The following is a 16,540-nucleotide window of genomic DNA, read 5'->3' on the forward strand; positions in this document are numbered from 1 at the left end:
ATTGTGTCTGTCTTTGGTGAAAAGATTTAAAAATCTACAAAAGCGAAAGATGACATTTAAGGCTGAACCAGGTACACTACGTCTTACTCCTTGGCCTAAGTGTGCAGCTATTTCAAAGCTGACTGACAGAAGCACCCAAAGAAGTGATGGAAATGTCAGGCAGGTGTGGACCTAATTCAGCTCTCATCACTTCTCTTCCAAAACGTTTTCAGTCCTTAGAAGAAAAACATTTTAATACTTGGTATGATAGTAAAACGTTTTACATTTCAGTACCCTGCACATATAAATCCACTGTCCATAGACACCATTGGTCAGGAAAGAAGACATATTGAATTGAGACAATTAAAGGAAAATATAAATTTGTTGTAACTCTGTCTTATTGATATTGAAAGTTAAAGCTCAGTGTCTACATATGTGAAAATGGTTAAACTGCCCATTTTATTTAACAGGTATTAAGTAAGCCTCAGCCTAAACTTGTGCATACCCACTGGCCAATGCGTTCACCCCACAATGCACCTAAACTTGTAGTTTCCAGTGACTATTATCCTTCAAACTGGAAAGGAGCGTGCTTACTGCAGTGATGCCACCGTTGCTTAAGGTACCTGTTTTGTTTTATTTCAAACTTGTTACCCAGTTTGTCCTCTAGCTTTATTAAACAGCTTGTGGGTTCCTTGGAGAGTCATTAAATTTCAATTTCAGAGGTGATGATTTGACATTGGCACGGAGAGGCGCAGAAGTGCATTCTAAACACTGTTCTAAGGGTAGAATTTCAAGAGCCTTAAAGAATGGCGGTTGTTCTTATCTTGAAAGTGTGAAAGTTTGATTAAGTAATAAAGCCAAAGTTATCATTGAGAATATAATCTATGATTTAAGTGATACTGTTCAAATCCCCTCTCATCCTGTTTTCAAAAAGATGGATGTTCAGTTATAATCTTAAAATAATGCAAATAGGTGCCCTGGTCTAAATAAATTATTCTTTTTTAATTAAAAAACATGAGGCAAATTAAATTATCGGAAAAAAGAATTTTGGTACAAAATTTCTAAAATTTACAGATAAAATATAATTTTTTTTTTTTTTTTTTGGCGGTATGCAAGCCTCTCACTGTTGTGGCCTCTCCCGTTGCGGAGCACAGGCTCTGGACGCGCAGGCTCAGCGGCCATGGCTCATGGGCCTAGCCGCTCCGCGGCATGTGGGATCTTCCCGGACCGGGGCACGAACCCGCGTCCCCTGCATCGGCAGGCGGACTCTCAACCACTGCACCACCAGGGAAGCCCGATAAAATATAATTTAAGTGTAAAACAGAATTCAAAAATAAGGTTTAGTACCAGTGTAAAATTGAAAAACAGAGCTGTGACCAGAAGCTGGTCCTGCCTCACGGAGGACGAGGGTGAGGGGCAGAAGGGCTCTTGCAAGTACTAACCACGGTTGGGTTAAAAAGTACTGTGATTGTGGGCAACTTTAGGCATGTGCAAAAATACAGGAAGTAGTACTCGAAACAACTACACACCCATCACTGAACTTCTCTATGACAAAATACAGTTCACCTTTACCTCTTCTCAATTCCCAACACTCTTTTTTGGGTTATTTTGAAACAAAAAACACAAACATATATTATGTTCATCTGTAAAGTTTTTACCAGGTTTATATAAAATGGCTTTCTAAACAAATATAACCAAATACAATATCATACTGAAAAATTAACAATATCAAGTCAGGTTTCAAATCTGAAGAGTTTAAATTTTAATAATCATGTGCAGTCAGGAGAACGGGGGCTTCCTGGTTCAGGGAAGTGAAGTGAAAGCTTCTATGAAGAAGGAGGCTTCAAGGTATTTTAGTGCAGGAGTAGATTCAAAACTTCCAAGCTGAGGAGGAAAGGCATCGAGGCAGTTTTTCTATTGCACCCCGTCTCTGGGTGAAAATAAAGTCTTCTCTGGATATTTGTAACCATGCATCAAATTTACAAATTCTGTGTGGTCTGGGAACATGCAGTAAAAGACATGAACATTTAAAATCAGTTGCAAACTGAAAATACTGCCAGAAAGATACGTCCCTGGCTCAGGACACATAAGACTCTTATAGATAAGACCACCTGAACATGAGTTCACAATCCAATTCCAGAACACACAAGGAAGCTTCCACTATTAGTGCAAGTTATATGACACAGCAAGCAAAAATGTGACCACAAAGTTTTACATGATAGGGTTACATAAGAGGGATGCAGAATCTAAAATCAATATATGTTAGTGAATTTCCTGGCGGTCCAGTGGTTAGGACTTGGGGCTTGCACTGCACGGCTGGGTTCAGTCCCTGGTCAAGGAACTAAGATCCTGCAACCCATGCAGTGTGGCCAAAAAAAAAAAATTAAAAAGTAAATAAAATCAATATATTTTAAATAGTCAATTATACGAGTGATTAAAATATAACAAGCTACTGTCAAACAATATACCAGACAGACCTGCAAAAGAAATAATTAGAAATTCTACCATGGAAATTAAAACCTCAATATATGCGTTAAATACCATAAAACATAGCTGTTAAAATATGAAGTAATTAGAAAACTGGAGTATAGAGCTGAACAAATCACACTCTGTTTTAAAAGATGGAAAAAGCAGAAGAGTTAAGAGAGATAAGTATGGAAAAAGATACCCAACATAGATCATGTAAGAATTCCAAAGAAGAGAATACAGAGAAAACAGAAAGGACATTTATTTTAAGGTATTGGTATTGTTGGGAGTTTTGAGGGATTCCTTATTAAAAGGCAATGTTCTTTTCCATCTGGCCCAGAACAACTCTACAAAATAATTATGGAAGTAAAATGTCACTTTTATTAATGATAGAGAATATTTTGAATAATGTACCTTAGTGTGAGAGACAAATTTATGAATGAAATTTTAGAAATACCAGCCATCAATAATCAGTATCTTACTGGGTAATACTGTGAGGTGAAACATGTGGAAAGCAGGAACAGAAGAGAGAGAAACAAAAGGAACAAGGTCGATAATGATCACGTCATGGCCAAGTTTCCTTCCCAGATTTACTTGTAAGGCATTCCACATCCTCTGAGCGTAAGTGAATTAGAGATACACAAAGTCTTCTGGGCTAAGATTATTTCACATAAAAATCAGATGATAAAAGGGTTTCCTCCTACAGATATACTTGCAGATAATGTTACAGAATAGATGAAAGACACGAGGAAACTCCTTGGCAGGATAAATAGGTACAAAACCACACCAACATATGCTGGACTGAAATCACAAAGTGTTAAAAGCAAAAAGATTATCTGAAAAGCACACAGACAGAACATGCAAATTACCTAAACAAAAGACAAATGTTTCAATAATAATAGACTTCTCAGTAGTAGAGATGGAAGCCAGAATCCAATGGCATAGTAACCTCAAATATCTGAGAGAAAATAACTGTTAACCTGTAATTTTATACTTATCCTAACTAATCCAAACAAGTGTACAGTAAAGTTTTTTCAGGCAATATACTTGAGAGTGTTTATCTTTTACATAGTTTGATTATAGAATTTTCTAAAGATTGTTCTTAATGTGGAGGAAAACTGGGCCTAGAAGGAAGGACAGAGGTGCAAGAACGGATTAGTGTGTGGATATGAAGACATTTGTGGTACATGTAACAGTGGTGGTGTAATTTAGATCATATTAAATTAATATGCAACTAAAATGTCACAGAACAGTAGGAAATGGTTATCAGGGAGATAGGCCTACTTGTCTAATATGTGTGTAAAATGTTAGCAAAATTTTTTTTTTAATTTATTTACTTATTTTTGGCTGCGTTGGATCTTCGTTGCTGCGTGTGGGCTTTCTCTAGTTGTGGCGAGCGGGGGCTACTCTTCGTTGCGGTGCATGGACTTCTCGTTGTGGTGGCTTCTCTTGTTGTGGAGCACGGGCTCTAGGCACACGGGCTTCAGTAGTTGTGGCACGTGGGCTCAGTAGTTATGGCTCACGGGCTCTAGAGCGCAGGCTCAGTAGTTGTGGCCCACGGGCTTCATTGCTCTGTGGCATGTGGGATTTTCCCAGACCAGAGCTTGAACCCGTGTCCCCTGCATTGGCAGGCAGATTCTTAATCACTGTGCCACCAGGGAAGTCCCGTGAAATTTAAAGAATTAACTAAATTGTAAGTTGTGAAACAATAGACAGAAAAATTCAATTAACAAGAAAGGAAAAGAAAACCTTGAATAAACCAAAAAGAAAGCAAGAAAGGAGCAAGAACAACAACAACAAAACAGGCTAAATCGAAAGCTGAACGTGAGCTGTAACCGAGTACTGTGGTAATTGGTGTTATTGTGAACGGGATGAATGTGCCAGAGAGAAGAGCCCCATCTCACGTAGGGTCACACTGTCACTCAGGGCATTGTTTTTAAAGCCCCTTTACCTCGTTTAGTTGGGTAACTAGAAATTTAAAAAATGGACAATCAACATTTATGTAATTAAGTAGAAAATCATTGACATTGAAAAGACTCTGTCATATTTTTTCACAAATAATTTCCTACAGATACTTTAATGTTAAATAAATATACTATTTTTCTCATCAAAATATGCTTATAGATTTTTTCAAGTCTTCCATTATTAAAAAATAATCTTTGGAGCAATTTTTTTTTTCTGGAAATATCTATGCAAAATCTAGTAGGACATAGGGAAAAATAAAAATATTTTAAATTCTTATTTGTTTGTTGCATTTAGTTATGTATTTTTAGTATATTTCATTTATATTTGACATTACATTAATTTCTGTGTTTTATTTCATCTGTATTGATCCAGTGATAGTTAATTCACAGTCATTATATGACTACATTAAAACCATTTATAGAACTGCACATATATGCCATCCCTCCTGTATTTTCCACATAAATGATATCCAATGGAAATCTCTTATCCTTCTTATTCTTTCCGCTGATTTCTCCTGGAGTACCAGTCATCTTCTTCACTTACTTTCTGGGCCTCAGATTTATTCAGAATATGTTTTACCTTTCTGTAGTATAATCCATACATTCAGTTATTTATTCTATCCTGTATTCATGATATTTCTTTTTTTTTTAATCCTATGTACAGCCTAGTTAGCTCTTTTTAAAAATAAATTTATTTATTTAATTTTGGCCATGTTGGGTCTTCGTTTCTGTGCGAGGGCTTTCTCCAGTTGCAGTGAGCGGGGGCCACTCTTCATCGCGGTGCGTGGGCGTCTCACTGTCGCAGCCTCTCTTGTTGCAGAGCACAGGCTCCAGACGCACAGGCTCAGTAGTTGTGGCTCACGGGCCTAGTTGCTCCACGGCGTGTGGGATCTTCCCAGACCAGGGCTCAAACCCGTGTCCCTTGCATTGGCAGGCAGATTCCAAACCACTGCGCCACCAGGGAAGCCCCTTTCTGTATTTTTAAAAGCATTTATTCCCTTTCTTCAACATAAAATGAAAAAAATGAAATTTATTATGTGACATTTATTACTTCTATTTATTTCCTCTCCTTAATTTGTTCTCTCATTCCATTAACTGTATTATCTTCTTTCTTTATTCCTTTCCACTATGCCTTTGCATTATTTTACTGACCTTTTCTATTATTGCCTTTCAAATTAAAAAAAATATCAGTTCTGTACTTCTGTGAATGTGTGTGGTGTGTGTGTGTGTGTGTGTGTGTGTGTGTGTGTGTATTTTAGGCTGCTGCCTCTTGATTAGTGGGGTTAAATATTAAACAAAAGTTTTAGGGATATTCTGGATATCACTATATAAACAGCTAATCATAGACTAATAAAAATAAGAAAAACATTTAGACCAAATGATTTTGAATTACATTCAATTTCAGATCCACACAGATTCAGCCTCTATAATACAGTTTGGTTATGCATCATTGCTTCCAACTGTTGAGGCATTAATGGTGTAGTGATTACACATTTATTTTCATGTAGACTGAAATCTAAGCTGCGTTACGATGGCAGAAATGATGCTCTCAATTTTCAGAATTGTTCTCTAAACTGAAATGATATATTCAGCTTTTTTTTATGTTTATCAATATGGATTCCAACAGCTACATTAGCAGGAAGCCACTGTTGGAGCCTTTTTAGCTAGAACACGATGGAGAGGCCACTTATGAAAAGCTTTATTCTACTCTCCACCTGGATAGGTAAATGTGGCAAAGATCAATTTTATTTAGCTGCATTGGTTTTAGGTGTTTCATTTGAAAGGTTTCTTAATTGATAAATGCCCTTAGCAGATAGCCTTGAGTACATTCTGGTTTTGATTATGAGCAAACCCATTTCTTTTACTATTTTGTCTTAAATAAATAGCATTTTCAAGATAAACAGTACAAGACATAAAAAAAATTAAAATCTGCCTTTTAACTTCAGCTGCAATTTCCTAGTTCGAATCTATACATTCACTGATAGTTGCTGTATATGAAGTTTTCATTAATAGGATATTTTTATTGTTGTTGTTCACTAGCTTTTTCCTTAAGTGGAAATATAGGAAAATAGTGGCTATCTACGACAATAGAATAAAATTGTTAATTTGTACATTCTGAATTTATTTTTTGTTGTCAAAATTATGTAGGCATACTTAGAATAAAATGGTGTTTGAAAAACACATCTTTATAACTTCTTTAAAACCCCTTTTATAATAGAAAGCAAACACAAAAAGAATAGTATAATGAACCATGATCAATGTCTTCTTTCGTTTCTCTTCAACATCATTTTTTTCAGCAATATTTAAAAGCAAATTTGGATTCCCTCTCATTTCCAACTTAAACACTCCACAGTGCATACCTGAGATACAAGGGCTTTCTTTTTCTACAAAACTAGCTTTTCATTATCACAATTTTAAAAATATTTATAAAACTTTCATTAATATTTAGTAAGTTATCAATTTTCAGGTGTTTGCTTGTCTCCACGCTATCTTTTCAACTTTGGTTTCTTCAGTTTAAGACCCGAAGAAGCTCTTACGTTGTTAGGGATGCTGGCTGCCCCTAGGCTGTTCTCACCTTTAGGATTCTTCCATGGCCAGTGTTATTTAATCTTAAGGAAAACACTCGATCTGAGTTTGACTAGTATTTTTAGTTTACACTTGTCTCTTTATTCCTTCATAATGAAAATCTTGGTTCTTTGGCTCATTGATAATTTTCTTCTTTATCACTCGTTTTGAGCAATTTGATCACAATGTGCTTTAATATAAGCACATATAAGAATATAATATTCTTCGTGTTTCTTGTGTCTGGCTTTGTTGAGGAAGTTGGGTCTGTGTGTTCCAGGCATTTTGCTTCTTCACATATATTTCTGTTCCCTCTTCTAATCTAGACATTCTAATTACATGTATAGTTGGCCACTTGTGATGACCTATTTATTTGTTTTAATGCTTATTCTATTTCATAAGTTCAAATTTACTATTTTATTTTTCTTTGTAATGTCTAATGCTGGCAATACCATTCAATGTGTTTCTTTTTTAATCTCAGATATTGTACTTTTCACATCTAGAAGTTGGAGTTGGGACTTTTTAATCTTCTATATCTTTACTAACCACTTGGAATACATGGGATCTAGTTATAATTATTGTTTTATTGTCCTTGTCTGTTAATGCTAACGTCTGTGTCAGTTCTAAGTCAGCTCTGATTGACTTCTTATCACCTTGTGATGAGTTGACTTGTCCTGCTACTTTGCATGCCTGGTAATTTTTTATTGGATGTCAGATGTGAGTTTTACTTTACTCTGTGGTAGATATTTTTCAGATTCTTGTAAATGTTACTAAGCTCTGTTGTGGGATGTAGTTATTTAGAAAGAGTTTGATCCTTTTGTATTTTGCATTAAGGTTTCTTAGGCTGGACTAAAGTTTTTTAGGTTGGACTAAAGTTTTTTAGGTTCTTTAGGTTGGTTTAGGGCTAATTATACCTCCTTACCGAGGCGTGGAACTTCCAAGTAATTTACCCAGTGCCCCATGTACTCTGGATGAGGGAAGGGCACTCTTCTTGGCCTGTGTGAGGATGGGGTAAGATTGCATCTAATGTTGGTAGGTGTTTCTCTCCCTGGCCTTGAGTCATTTCCTCCTATGCCTGTGCCCTTCCTGGGGATTCTATCCAGGCGGTCAGCAGGGGTGTTGCTAGGGCTCACCTCAATTTTTCTCATTTCTATGGATCACTGACTTTACTGCCTGATGTCCATATTTTGAATACCATTGTTTCATATATTAAGTTTTTATTGTCTTATGGAGGAAATTAAATCCTATCTCTGTTACTCTATCTTGGCCAATAGCCTAAGTCATAAAAGCCAGTTTTTATTTTGTATTATAGTTAGTTCAACGAATTTATGTCTCTAATGTAAATCAGTCATATTTATAACACAAAAGCATAATTTAAGGCAGTGTAATTGTTATGCAAAAGAGAATTAATGCAAGGATCACTGGGCAATAAAATCTATATGACTTGATCAGCTTTGATTTTGGAGGATGACATAAAGAGAAGAGTCAAAAGCTGGATGTCAAGAAGGGAGCAGCAGAAGGAGGTGCTTTTCAGTGGAAGACGTTAGAGCCATATTAGGCCTGTGTCTCATAGCAGGCGAGAAGCACCTGTCCATCTGAAGGAAACATATTCAGAGTTGTAAATGAGAACTGAATCTCAGGGAAGGGTGGTACATCTGCTCTTTCCTGAAAGTGCCTCATAATTTTTAAAAATCATGCTTTTGCTTATGCTGTTCCCACAATCTGGAATGACCTATGCCACCTGTCCCTATATTTCATATCAAAGTCTAAATGTAATTATGGGACAATTTCAAATGTCACTTGTTTTGTAAAGAATTCTGTCATCTCTTTAATTAAATATGATTACTTCCAACTCTGCATTTGGCTTATGCCTCTCGAGTATTTTTCATTTACCTTGTTTTATAGGTACTGGTGAACTTCACTGTCTACTAGATGCCATTAGCTTGAGAGATAGCCTGCATCACATTTTTGTATCCCTTATGGTAGTGGTTTTAACTATAGTACTTTGATAAATTGATCCATTTGAATTCATCAATTGTGCAGTGTTTATTAAGTGATTCATTAGTAAAAATGTAACCATTAAAGCTGTGAAAGACTTTCCGCATTTAAAATGAATTTTAAAAGATTCAGATTTCTTTATTATAACGTTTTTTCATGTACATTATATTTGATTTCTGTAATGTGAGATCAGTGGGTGGGGCTGCATTGATCACTACGGGGTTAGTGCAGTGCAATTCAACTTCATTTCCCGTGTGTGACCGACAGGAAAAAAATAGCATTGCTTTTCAGGAGCTAATAGAAGATAAGTTATAAGTTGAAATGAATAATTATATTGTTATTTACTTCATAAATACCTTAATATCATTGAAACTCTGTATGCATTTTATTGACATTCCCCATAAATTAGATAGCAAATAGTAAAAGAAATGAAAAAATAGCAATTGGTTTTACAGTGCAACATTGTTAAGCAGATTGTTCAAGGGTAATAAAATAGCATGTAAGAATAATAAACTAATATTGTAGGTAGTGAACACAATGCTGGATGGAAAATCAGAAAATGTAGATTACTTCAGAAAACCTGCAATATTGGACTAAAATGTAAAATAGATGAAATTGTGAAATAACAGTCATTACAAGAATTTTTTTTTCTTCTTAGACACTCACAGTAAAAATAGGTATACTGAATAGCTAACTTCATTAAAAACCATCAAAAAAAAGAACAATAATACCAAGGATGAAAAATCATCAAAGTTCTGCTCTGTTCTTCACCGTGAACATCTGCTTTGCAGTTAAGATCAACAATTTCCAGGTGTAAGCTGAAAATATACTGATGACAAGCTAGTTCTACCTTTTGAATTTTAATTGAATAAATACTACCTGAAAATTCAGAAAAGTGAAAATTGAATGTGAGAAGACATCATTCAAAGGGAACAATATTACTCAAATGTTTTCCGTATTTTTTTTTGCGTTACGTGGGCCTCTCACTGTTGTGGCCTCTCCCGTTGCGGAGCACAGGCTGCGGACGCGCAGGCTCAGCGGGCATGGCTCACGGGCCCAGCCGCTCCGCGGCATGTGGGATCCTCCTGGACCGGGGCACGAACCCGTGTCCCCTGCATCGGCAGGCGGACTCTCAACCACTGCGCCACCAGGGAAGCCCCGTATTTTTGTAATTTAAGTAACAATTAAGTTGGTTTTCAAGAAAGATTTTAAGATACTTTTTCCTTCAGATTTCGGGTGTCACTGTTTACCTTACCTTATCTCATTATTGTCCTATAGATTATATTTAATCTTCTTCCCTCTTAGACTTATATTTGCAAGTGATGAATTTAAATACTTATCATGGTCCAGTAGAATAGTACTTAAATCCATGTTCTGGTTCTATAATTACCACCTAATACATGTAGAGCCATTAAGCACACTTTGAATACTCTCTGAACCTTACTTTCTTCATCTCTTAGATGATGGAGTTAAGTCAGGTGATCTTTAAAACCCACTAGGGTAGAACTTCGATGTAATTTCTTTAAACCAATGTATTACTTTTGGGAATTTTCACCTGTAATATGCCACTGATCTGTAAGTAAAGCATAAAAAACGTGTACACACTCTCCTAGCTTATAGAATTTGGTAAACATGGCAGAATCCATGATGATTCCAGAACATGTTTATTAAGAACCGAAAATGTAAGTCTGGGCACTGAAAGTACATACCTGTACATACCTGAGCTGTTCTCAGCAGGGGCTGTACAATCTACAAACATGAGGAAAAGAATGCTCTAAGGTAATTATGTAATCATGCCAGGGTGGGACCCGCTGGGTGCAGTGCTTCACCACGTACAGAGCATCAGCCTTCCTGTAACTTGAGAACACACCGGGGTACACTCCTAGTGGTCTAGATCTCCTTTACCTCCCTGGAGCTCCACCTGTTCAGTGTTCTTACTCCTTCTCCCTAGAGAAAGGGAGATAACGTTTGATTCATTCCCTGCAGCACTTCGCAGCAATCACCCTTGATACAAACAGCGCTCTGTGACTCCCGTGATGCACTCTGTAGTAGTTGTCTTGGAAGGACCTAGTGGGGCACCAAGAGCTCTGCATCCAGAACTGCTGGGTCCATTTCCTCCCCTAGATTTAGGACGCTGCCAGCCCCTCTTGTCGGTAGCTGAGTTATGTCACCTGTGATAATCCAGATGCACAGAGCCACGCGTATCAGCTTTAAAATCCCGTAATACGTGTTCTCTGTATGTGTGTGAACCATAATGATGTATTATGTGAAAAATTATACGTGCACATGCATCTGACTATCGACCTCATATTTTAATGCACTTCTTTTTTATGGACTTTTCAAAATGTTATTACATATATTTTCTATTCTAGTTCAAACATTCCACCTTTGTTTATCAACTGGAATATGCTTAGAAATAGCATATTTCTAGTGTTATCTAGTGTTTGGTTATCTAGTGTTACAGCTATTGTATTGTTTAGGAAAGGCAGGACAGATCAATGCTCGATTCTTTTCATCTGTTTAACAGTTTTCAAAACATAATTTGATATTCTTAGTAGAAATACATGCTTAGGCCCACTAAAATTTATACAAAAGTTGTCATATTAGATTTATTCACGATAGCCAAGAACTTGAAACAAGTCAAATGCCCATCAGTATAATGGTTCACTGAATAGTGCTATATTCGTTCAGTGGACTATGATATAGTAATTCCAGTGAATTAATTAATAATTCGCATAACTGCGTGGATAAATCTCAGAGATATAATGTTGAGTTAAGGAAATCAATTAAAAAAATACATCCTATAGACCTAGAGTCTGTCATACAGAGTGAAGTAAGTCAGAAAGAGAAAGACAAATACCGTATGCTAACACATATACATGGAATTTAAGAAAAAAAAATGTCATGAAGAACCTAGGGGTAAGACAGGAATAAAGACACAGACCTACTAGAGAATGGACTTGAGGATATGGGGAAGGGGAAGGGTAAGCTGTGACAAAGTGACAGAGAGGCATGGACATATATACACTACCAAACGTAAGGTAGATAGCTAGTGGGAAGCAGCTGCATAACACAGGGAGATTAGCTCGGTGCTTTGTGACCATCTAGAGGGGTGGGATAGGTAGGGTGGGAGGGAGGGAGATGCAAGAGGGAAGAGATATGGGAATATATGTATATGTATAACTGATTCACTTTGTTATAAAGCAGAAACTAACACACCATTGTAAAGCAATTATACTCCAATAAAGATGTTAAAAAAAAACATCCTGTATGATTCCATTTATGTACAGTCAAAAGCAGCTCAAAGTAATCTCTGGTGACAGAAGTTAGATGAGCAGTTACCTGTGGGGCAGATAGTGCTGAGAGTGGTCCAGGGAATCTTCTGGAGTGTTGGAAGCTATTTCCTCATCTGAGTATGTCCTCATCAAGCCTTTCACTGAAAATTTCTGTGCTATAAAGTGTGTAAAGTATAGTATAATTTTTAAGTGGTTTAGTTCATATAATGGTGGTTAATAACACAAACAAACAGGCACACACACCATAGTGAGTGCAATGAACTCACTCCCTGTGTGAAGTGTGAAGTCTCCATCTAAATTATTATTTTTTGCATATATGTGTACAATTGTTCTAGCACTATCTGTTGAAAGATGATATTTTCTCCATTGTATTCCTTTTGCTCCTTTGTAAAAGATTAGTTGACTATATTTATGTGTGTCTGTTTCTAGGCTCTCTGTTCTGTTCCTCGGGTCTATTTGCCTATTCTTTTGCCAATACCACTGTCTCTATTACTGTAGCTTTACAGTAAGTCTTGAAATTGGCTAGTGTTCACCTTGCAACTTTGTTCTTCTTTAATATTGTGTTGGCTATTCTGGGTCTTTTGCCTCTTCATAAAACTTGAGAATCAATTTGTCAATATCCACAAAATAACTTGTTTGGGATTTTGATTGGGATTATGTTAAATCTATAAATCAAGTTGGGAAGATGTAACATCTTGAAAATATTGAGTCTTCCTGGCTATAAATGTGGACTATATTTCTCCACTTACTTAGTTCTTTTATAATTTCTTTCATCAGAGTTTTGTAGTTTTCCTAATATAGATTTTATACATATTTCATTAGATTTATACTAAAGTATTTCACTTTGGGGGGTACTGATATTAATGATATTTTGCTTTTAATTTCAAATTCCATTTGTTGACTGCTGGTATATAGGAAAGCAATTGACTTTTATCTGCTAACCTTGTATCCTGCAAACTTGCTATATAGTTTATTAGTTACAAGAATTTTTTAATCAATTATTTTGGATTTTATACATAGACAATCAAGTCATCTGTGAACAGACAATTTTATTTCTTCCTTTCCAATATGTATACCTTTCTTTTCTTTTTCTTGTCCTATTGCATTAACTAGGACTCTCAATACAATATTAAGAAGGAGTGGTGAGAAAGGACATTCTTGCTTTGTTTCTAATCTTAGCAATAAAACTTCTAGTTTCTCACCATTAGTGTCACGTTAAATGTAGTTTTATTTTTTTGTTCTTTGTCAAGTTCAGGAAGTAGTATTCCAAGTTTACTGAGAGTTTTGTTCTTTTTGTTTGTTTTTTGGGTTTTTTTTATGCGGTACGCGGGCCTCTCACTGTTGTGGCCTCTCCCTGTTGTGGCCTCTCCCGTTGCGGAGCACAGGCTCCGGACGCACAGGCTCAGCAGCCGTGGCTCACAGGCCTAGCCGCTCCGTGGCATGTGGGATCCTCCCGGACCGGGGCACGGACCCGTGTCCCCTGCATCAGCAGGCGGACTCTCAACCACTGCACCACCAGGGAAGCCCTACTGAGAGTTTTTATCATAAATAACTGTTTGATTTTATCAAATGTTTTTTGTGCATAAATTGATACAGTCATGTAATTTTTCTTCTTTAGCCTATTGATATGATAGGTTGCAATAGATTCCACTTGATTGTGATGCACAATTCCTTTATACATTGTGAGATTCAATTTGCTAATTTTTGCTGAGGATTTTTGCATCTATATTTGTGAGAGATAATGGTCTGTAGATTTCTTTTCTTGTATTGTCTTTGTCTGGTTTGGGTATTAATATTAGTGTTAATACTGGTCTCATAGAATGAGTTAGGAAAAATCCCCTCTACTTCTGTCTTATGGAAGAATGTATAGAGGGTTGGTATCATTTCTTAATTAAATGTTTGGTATAACCATGGAATCCATATGGGCCTATTGATTTTTGTTTGGGAAGGTTTTAATTATTGCTTCAATTTCTTTAAAAGATATAGGCCTAATCACATTGTCAGTTTCTCCTTGTGTGAGTTTTGTCAGATTATATTTTTCAAGGAATTGGTCCATTTCATCTAGGTTATCAAAATTGTGAGCATAGAGTTGTTCATAATATTAATTTACATCCTTTTAGTGTCCATGGGATCAGTAGTGATGGTCCAACTTTTATTTCTGATTTTAGTAAATTGTGTCCTTTTTCTTAGTTGGCCTGGCTAGAAGTTTATCAATTGTATTGATCTTTTCAAAGAACCAGTTTGGGTTTCATTGACTTTCCCTGTTGATTTTTCTATTTTATTGACTTCTGCTCTAATTTTTGTTATTTCTTTTCTTGCTAACTTGAATTTATTCTGGTCTTCCTTTTCTAGTTTTATAAGATGGAAGCTTAGATTATTGATTTAGATCTTTCTTTTTTAATGTATGTTTAGTGTTACAAATTTCTCACTATGCACTAATTTTACTGTCTCCCACAAAACTTGATAAATTATATTTTTGTTTTAATTTACTTCAAAATATTTTTCACATTACTTGAGATTTCTTCTTTGATCCATGTGTTCTTTGAAAGTGTGTTGTTTAATCTGTACGTATTTGGGGCTTTTCCAGCTATATTTCTGTTATTGACTTCTCGTTTACTTCCTTTGTATTCATAGAGAGCATACACTGTATGATTTCTCTTCTTTAAAAATTTTAAGGTGTGTTTTGTGATCCAAAATGTGGTTTGTCTTGGTGAGTACTCCCTGTGACCTTGAGAATAATTTGTATTCTGCTATTGTTGGCTGAAATTGTCTTCAGATGTTACTTATATGCAGTTGATTGATTGGGCTTCTGAGCTCAGCTACATTCTGACTGCTTTTCTGCCCCCTGGACCTGTCCATTTCTCATAGCGAGATGTTAAAGTCTCCAACTACAACAATGCCTTTGACTATTTCTCCTTGTATTTCTATCAATTTGTTTCCTCACGTATCTTGATGCTGAGTTGGTAGGTGCATACACATTAGGTATTGTATGTCTTCTTGGAGAATTTGCCCCTTTATCATTATGTAATGCCTCTCTTTATCCTTGATAATTTTTCTTGTTTTGAAGCCTGCTCTGTTAGTACAGCTACTCCAGCTTTGATTGGTGTTCACATGGTATACCTGTTTTCCATCCCTTTTCTTTTAATCTATATGTGTCTTTATATTTAAATTGGGTTTCTTTTAGACAACATATAGTTTGGTTTTCTTTTTTGTTCACTCGGACAATCTCCATCGTCTAATTGCTATATTTAGATGATTGACATTATAATGATTATTGATATAGTTGAATTAATATGTAACATATTTGATTGCTTCTATTAATTCCTGTTGTTCTTTGTTCCTATTTTGTTTTCCACTCTTTTTCTGCCTTTTGTGGTTTTAATTAAGCATGTATATGATTACAGTTTCTCTTCGTTCTTATAATATTAATTATACTTCTTTTAAACTTCTATTAATGGTTGTCTAGAGTTCGCAATATACATTTACAACTAATCCAAATCCACTTCACATAACTCTATTCCATTTCTCTGGTAGTACAAGTAAGTTATAAATTATTCCTAATTTTTCCATCCATTTCTTGTAGTATTTCTGTCATTCATTTCAATTATACATGTGCTATAGTGATCAAATACATTTCGTTATTATTTACAAAAAAACTGTTGTCTTTTAGATCAATTAAGGATAAGAAAAATATTTTATTTTATCTTAACTTACTCCTTTTCTAATCTTCTTCATGTATATCTGAGTTTCTCACCTGTATCATTTTCCTTCTCTCTCAAGAACTCCTTTAATGTTTCTATAAGACAGGACTACCTGAAACAAAGTCCCTCAGTTTTTGTTTGCCTGAGGAAGTCTTTATTTATATTTCACCTTTGAAGAATAATTTTGCACATAAAGAATCCTTGGTGTTTTTGTTTGCTTGCTTGCTTTTGTCAACACTTTAAATATTTAATTCCATTCTCTTCTTGCTTCCTTGATTTTTGAGAGGAAGGTGGATGCAATTCTTGTCTTTGCTCCCATGTAGATAAGGCTCTTTCCTCCCTCTGGTTTCCTTCAAGACTTATTTTTTATCCTTGATTCTCTACAGTTTTACTATGAAATACTAGATGTGGTTTTTGGCAATTATCCAGCTTGGTGTTCTCTGAGCTTCCTGGATCTGTGGTTTGAAGTCTGACATTAATTTAGGGAAATTCTTAGTCATTATCGTTTCAAATGTTTCTTCAGATCCTTTTTCTCTTTCTTCTTCTTCTGGTTCTATCCTTATCCACACGTTAT

At 35.7% G+C, this 16,540-nt stretch overlaps 1 protein-coding gene across 7 annotated transcripts in view; it reads left to right on the top strand.

Annotated features, from left to right (window-relative positions):
* SNTG1 (syntrophin gamma 1) overlaps positions 1-16,540 on the top strand; it is a 479,377-nt gene that overhangs the window by 221,796 nt on the left and 241,041 nt on the right. For 3 of the 7 annotated variants that reach the window (XM_060286992.1, XM_060286996.1, XM_060286991.1), the window contains exon 3: positions 450-598. The exons of the other annotated variants lie outside the window; for them this stretch is intronic. In XM_060286992.1, coding sequence (XP_060142975.1) covers positions 581-598 — 18 coding nt within the window. In that variant the 5' untranslated portion in view covers positions 450-580. The remainder of the gene's footprint in view (positions 1-449; positions 599-16,540) is intronic. 7 annotated transcript variants of the gene reach the window in all.

Source organism: Globicephala melas, chromosome 17 (genome assembly GCF_963455315.2).
Source record: "Globicephala melas chromosome 17, mGloMel1.2, whole genome shotgun sequence".
Lineage (NCBI taxonomy): Eukaryota > Metazoa > Chordata > Mammalia > Artiodactyla > Delphinidae > Globicephala > Globicephala melas.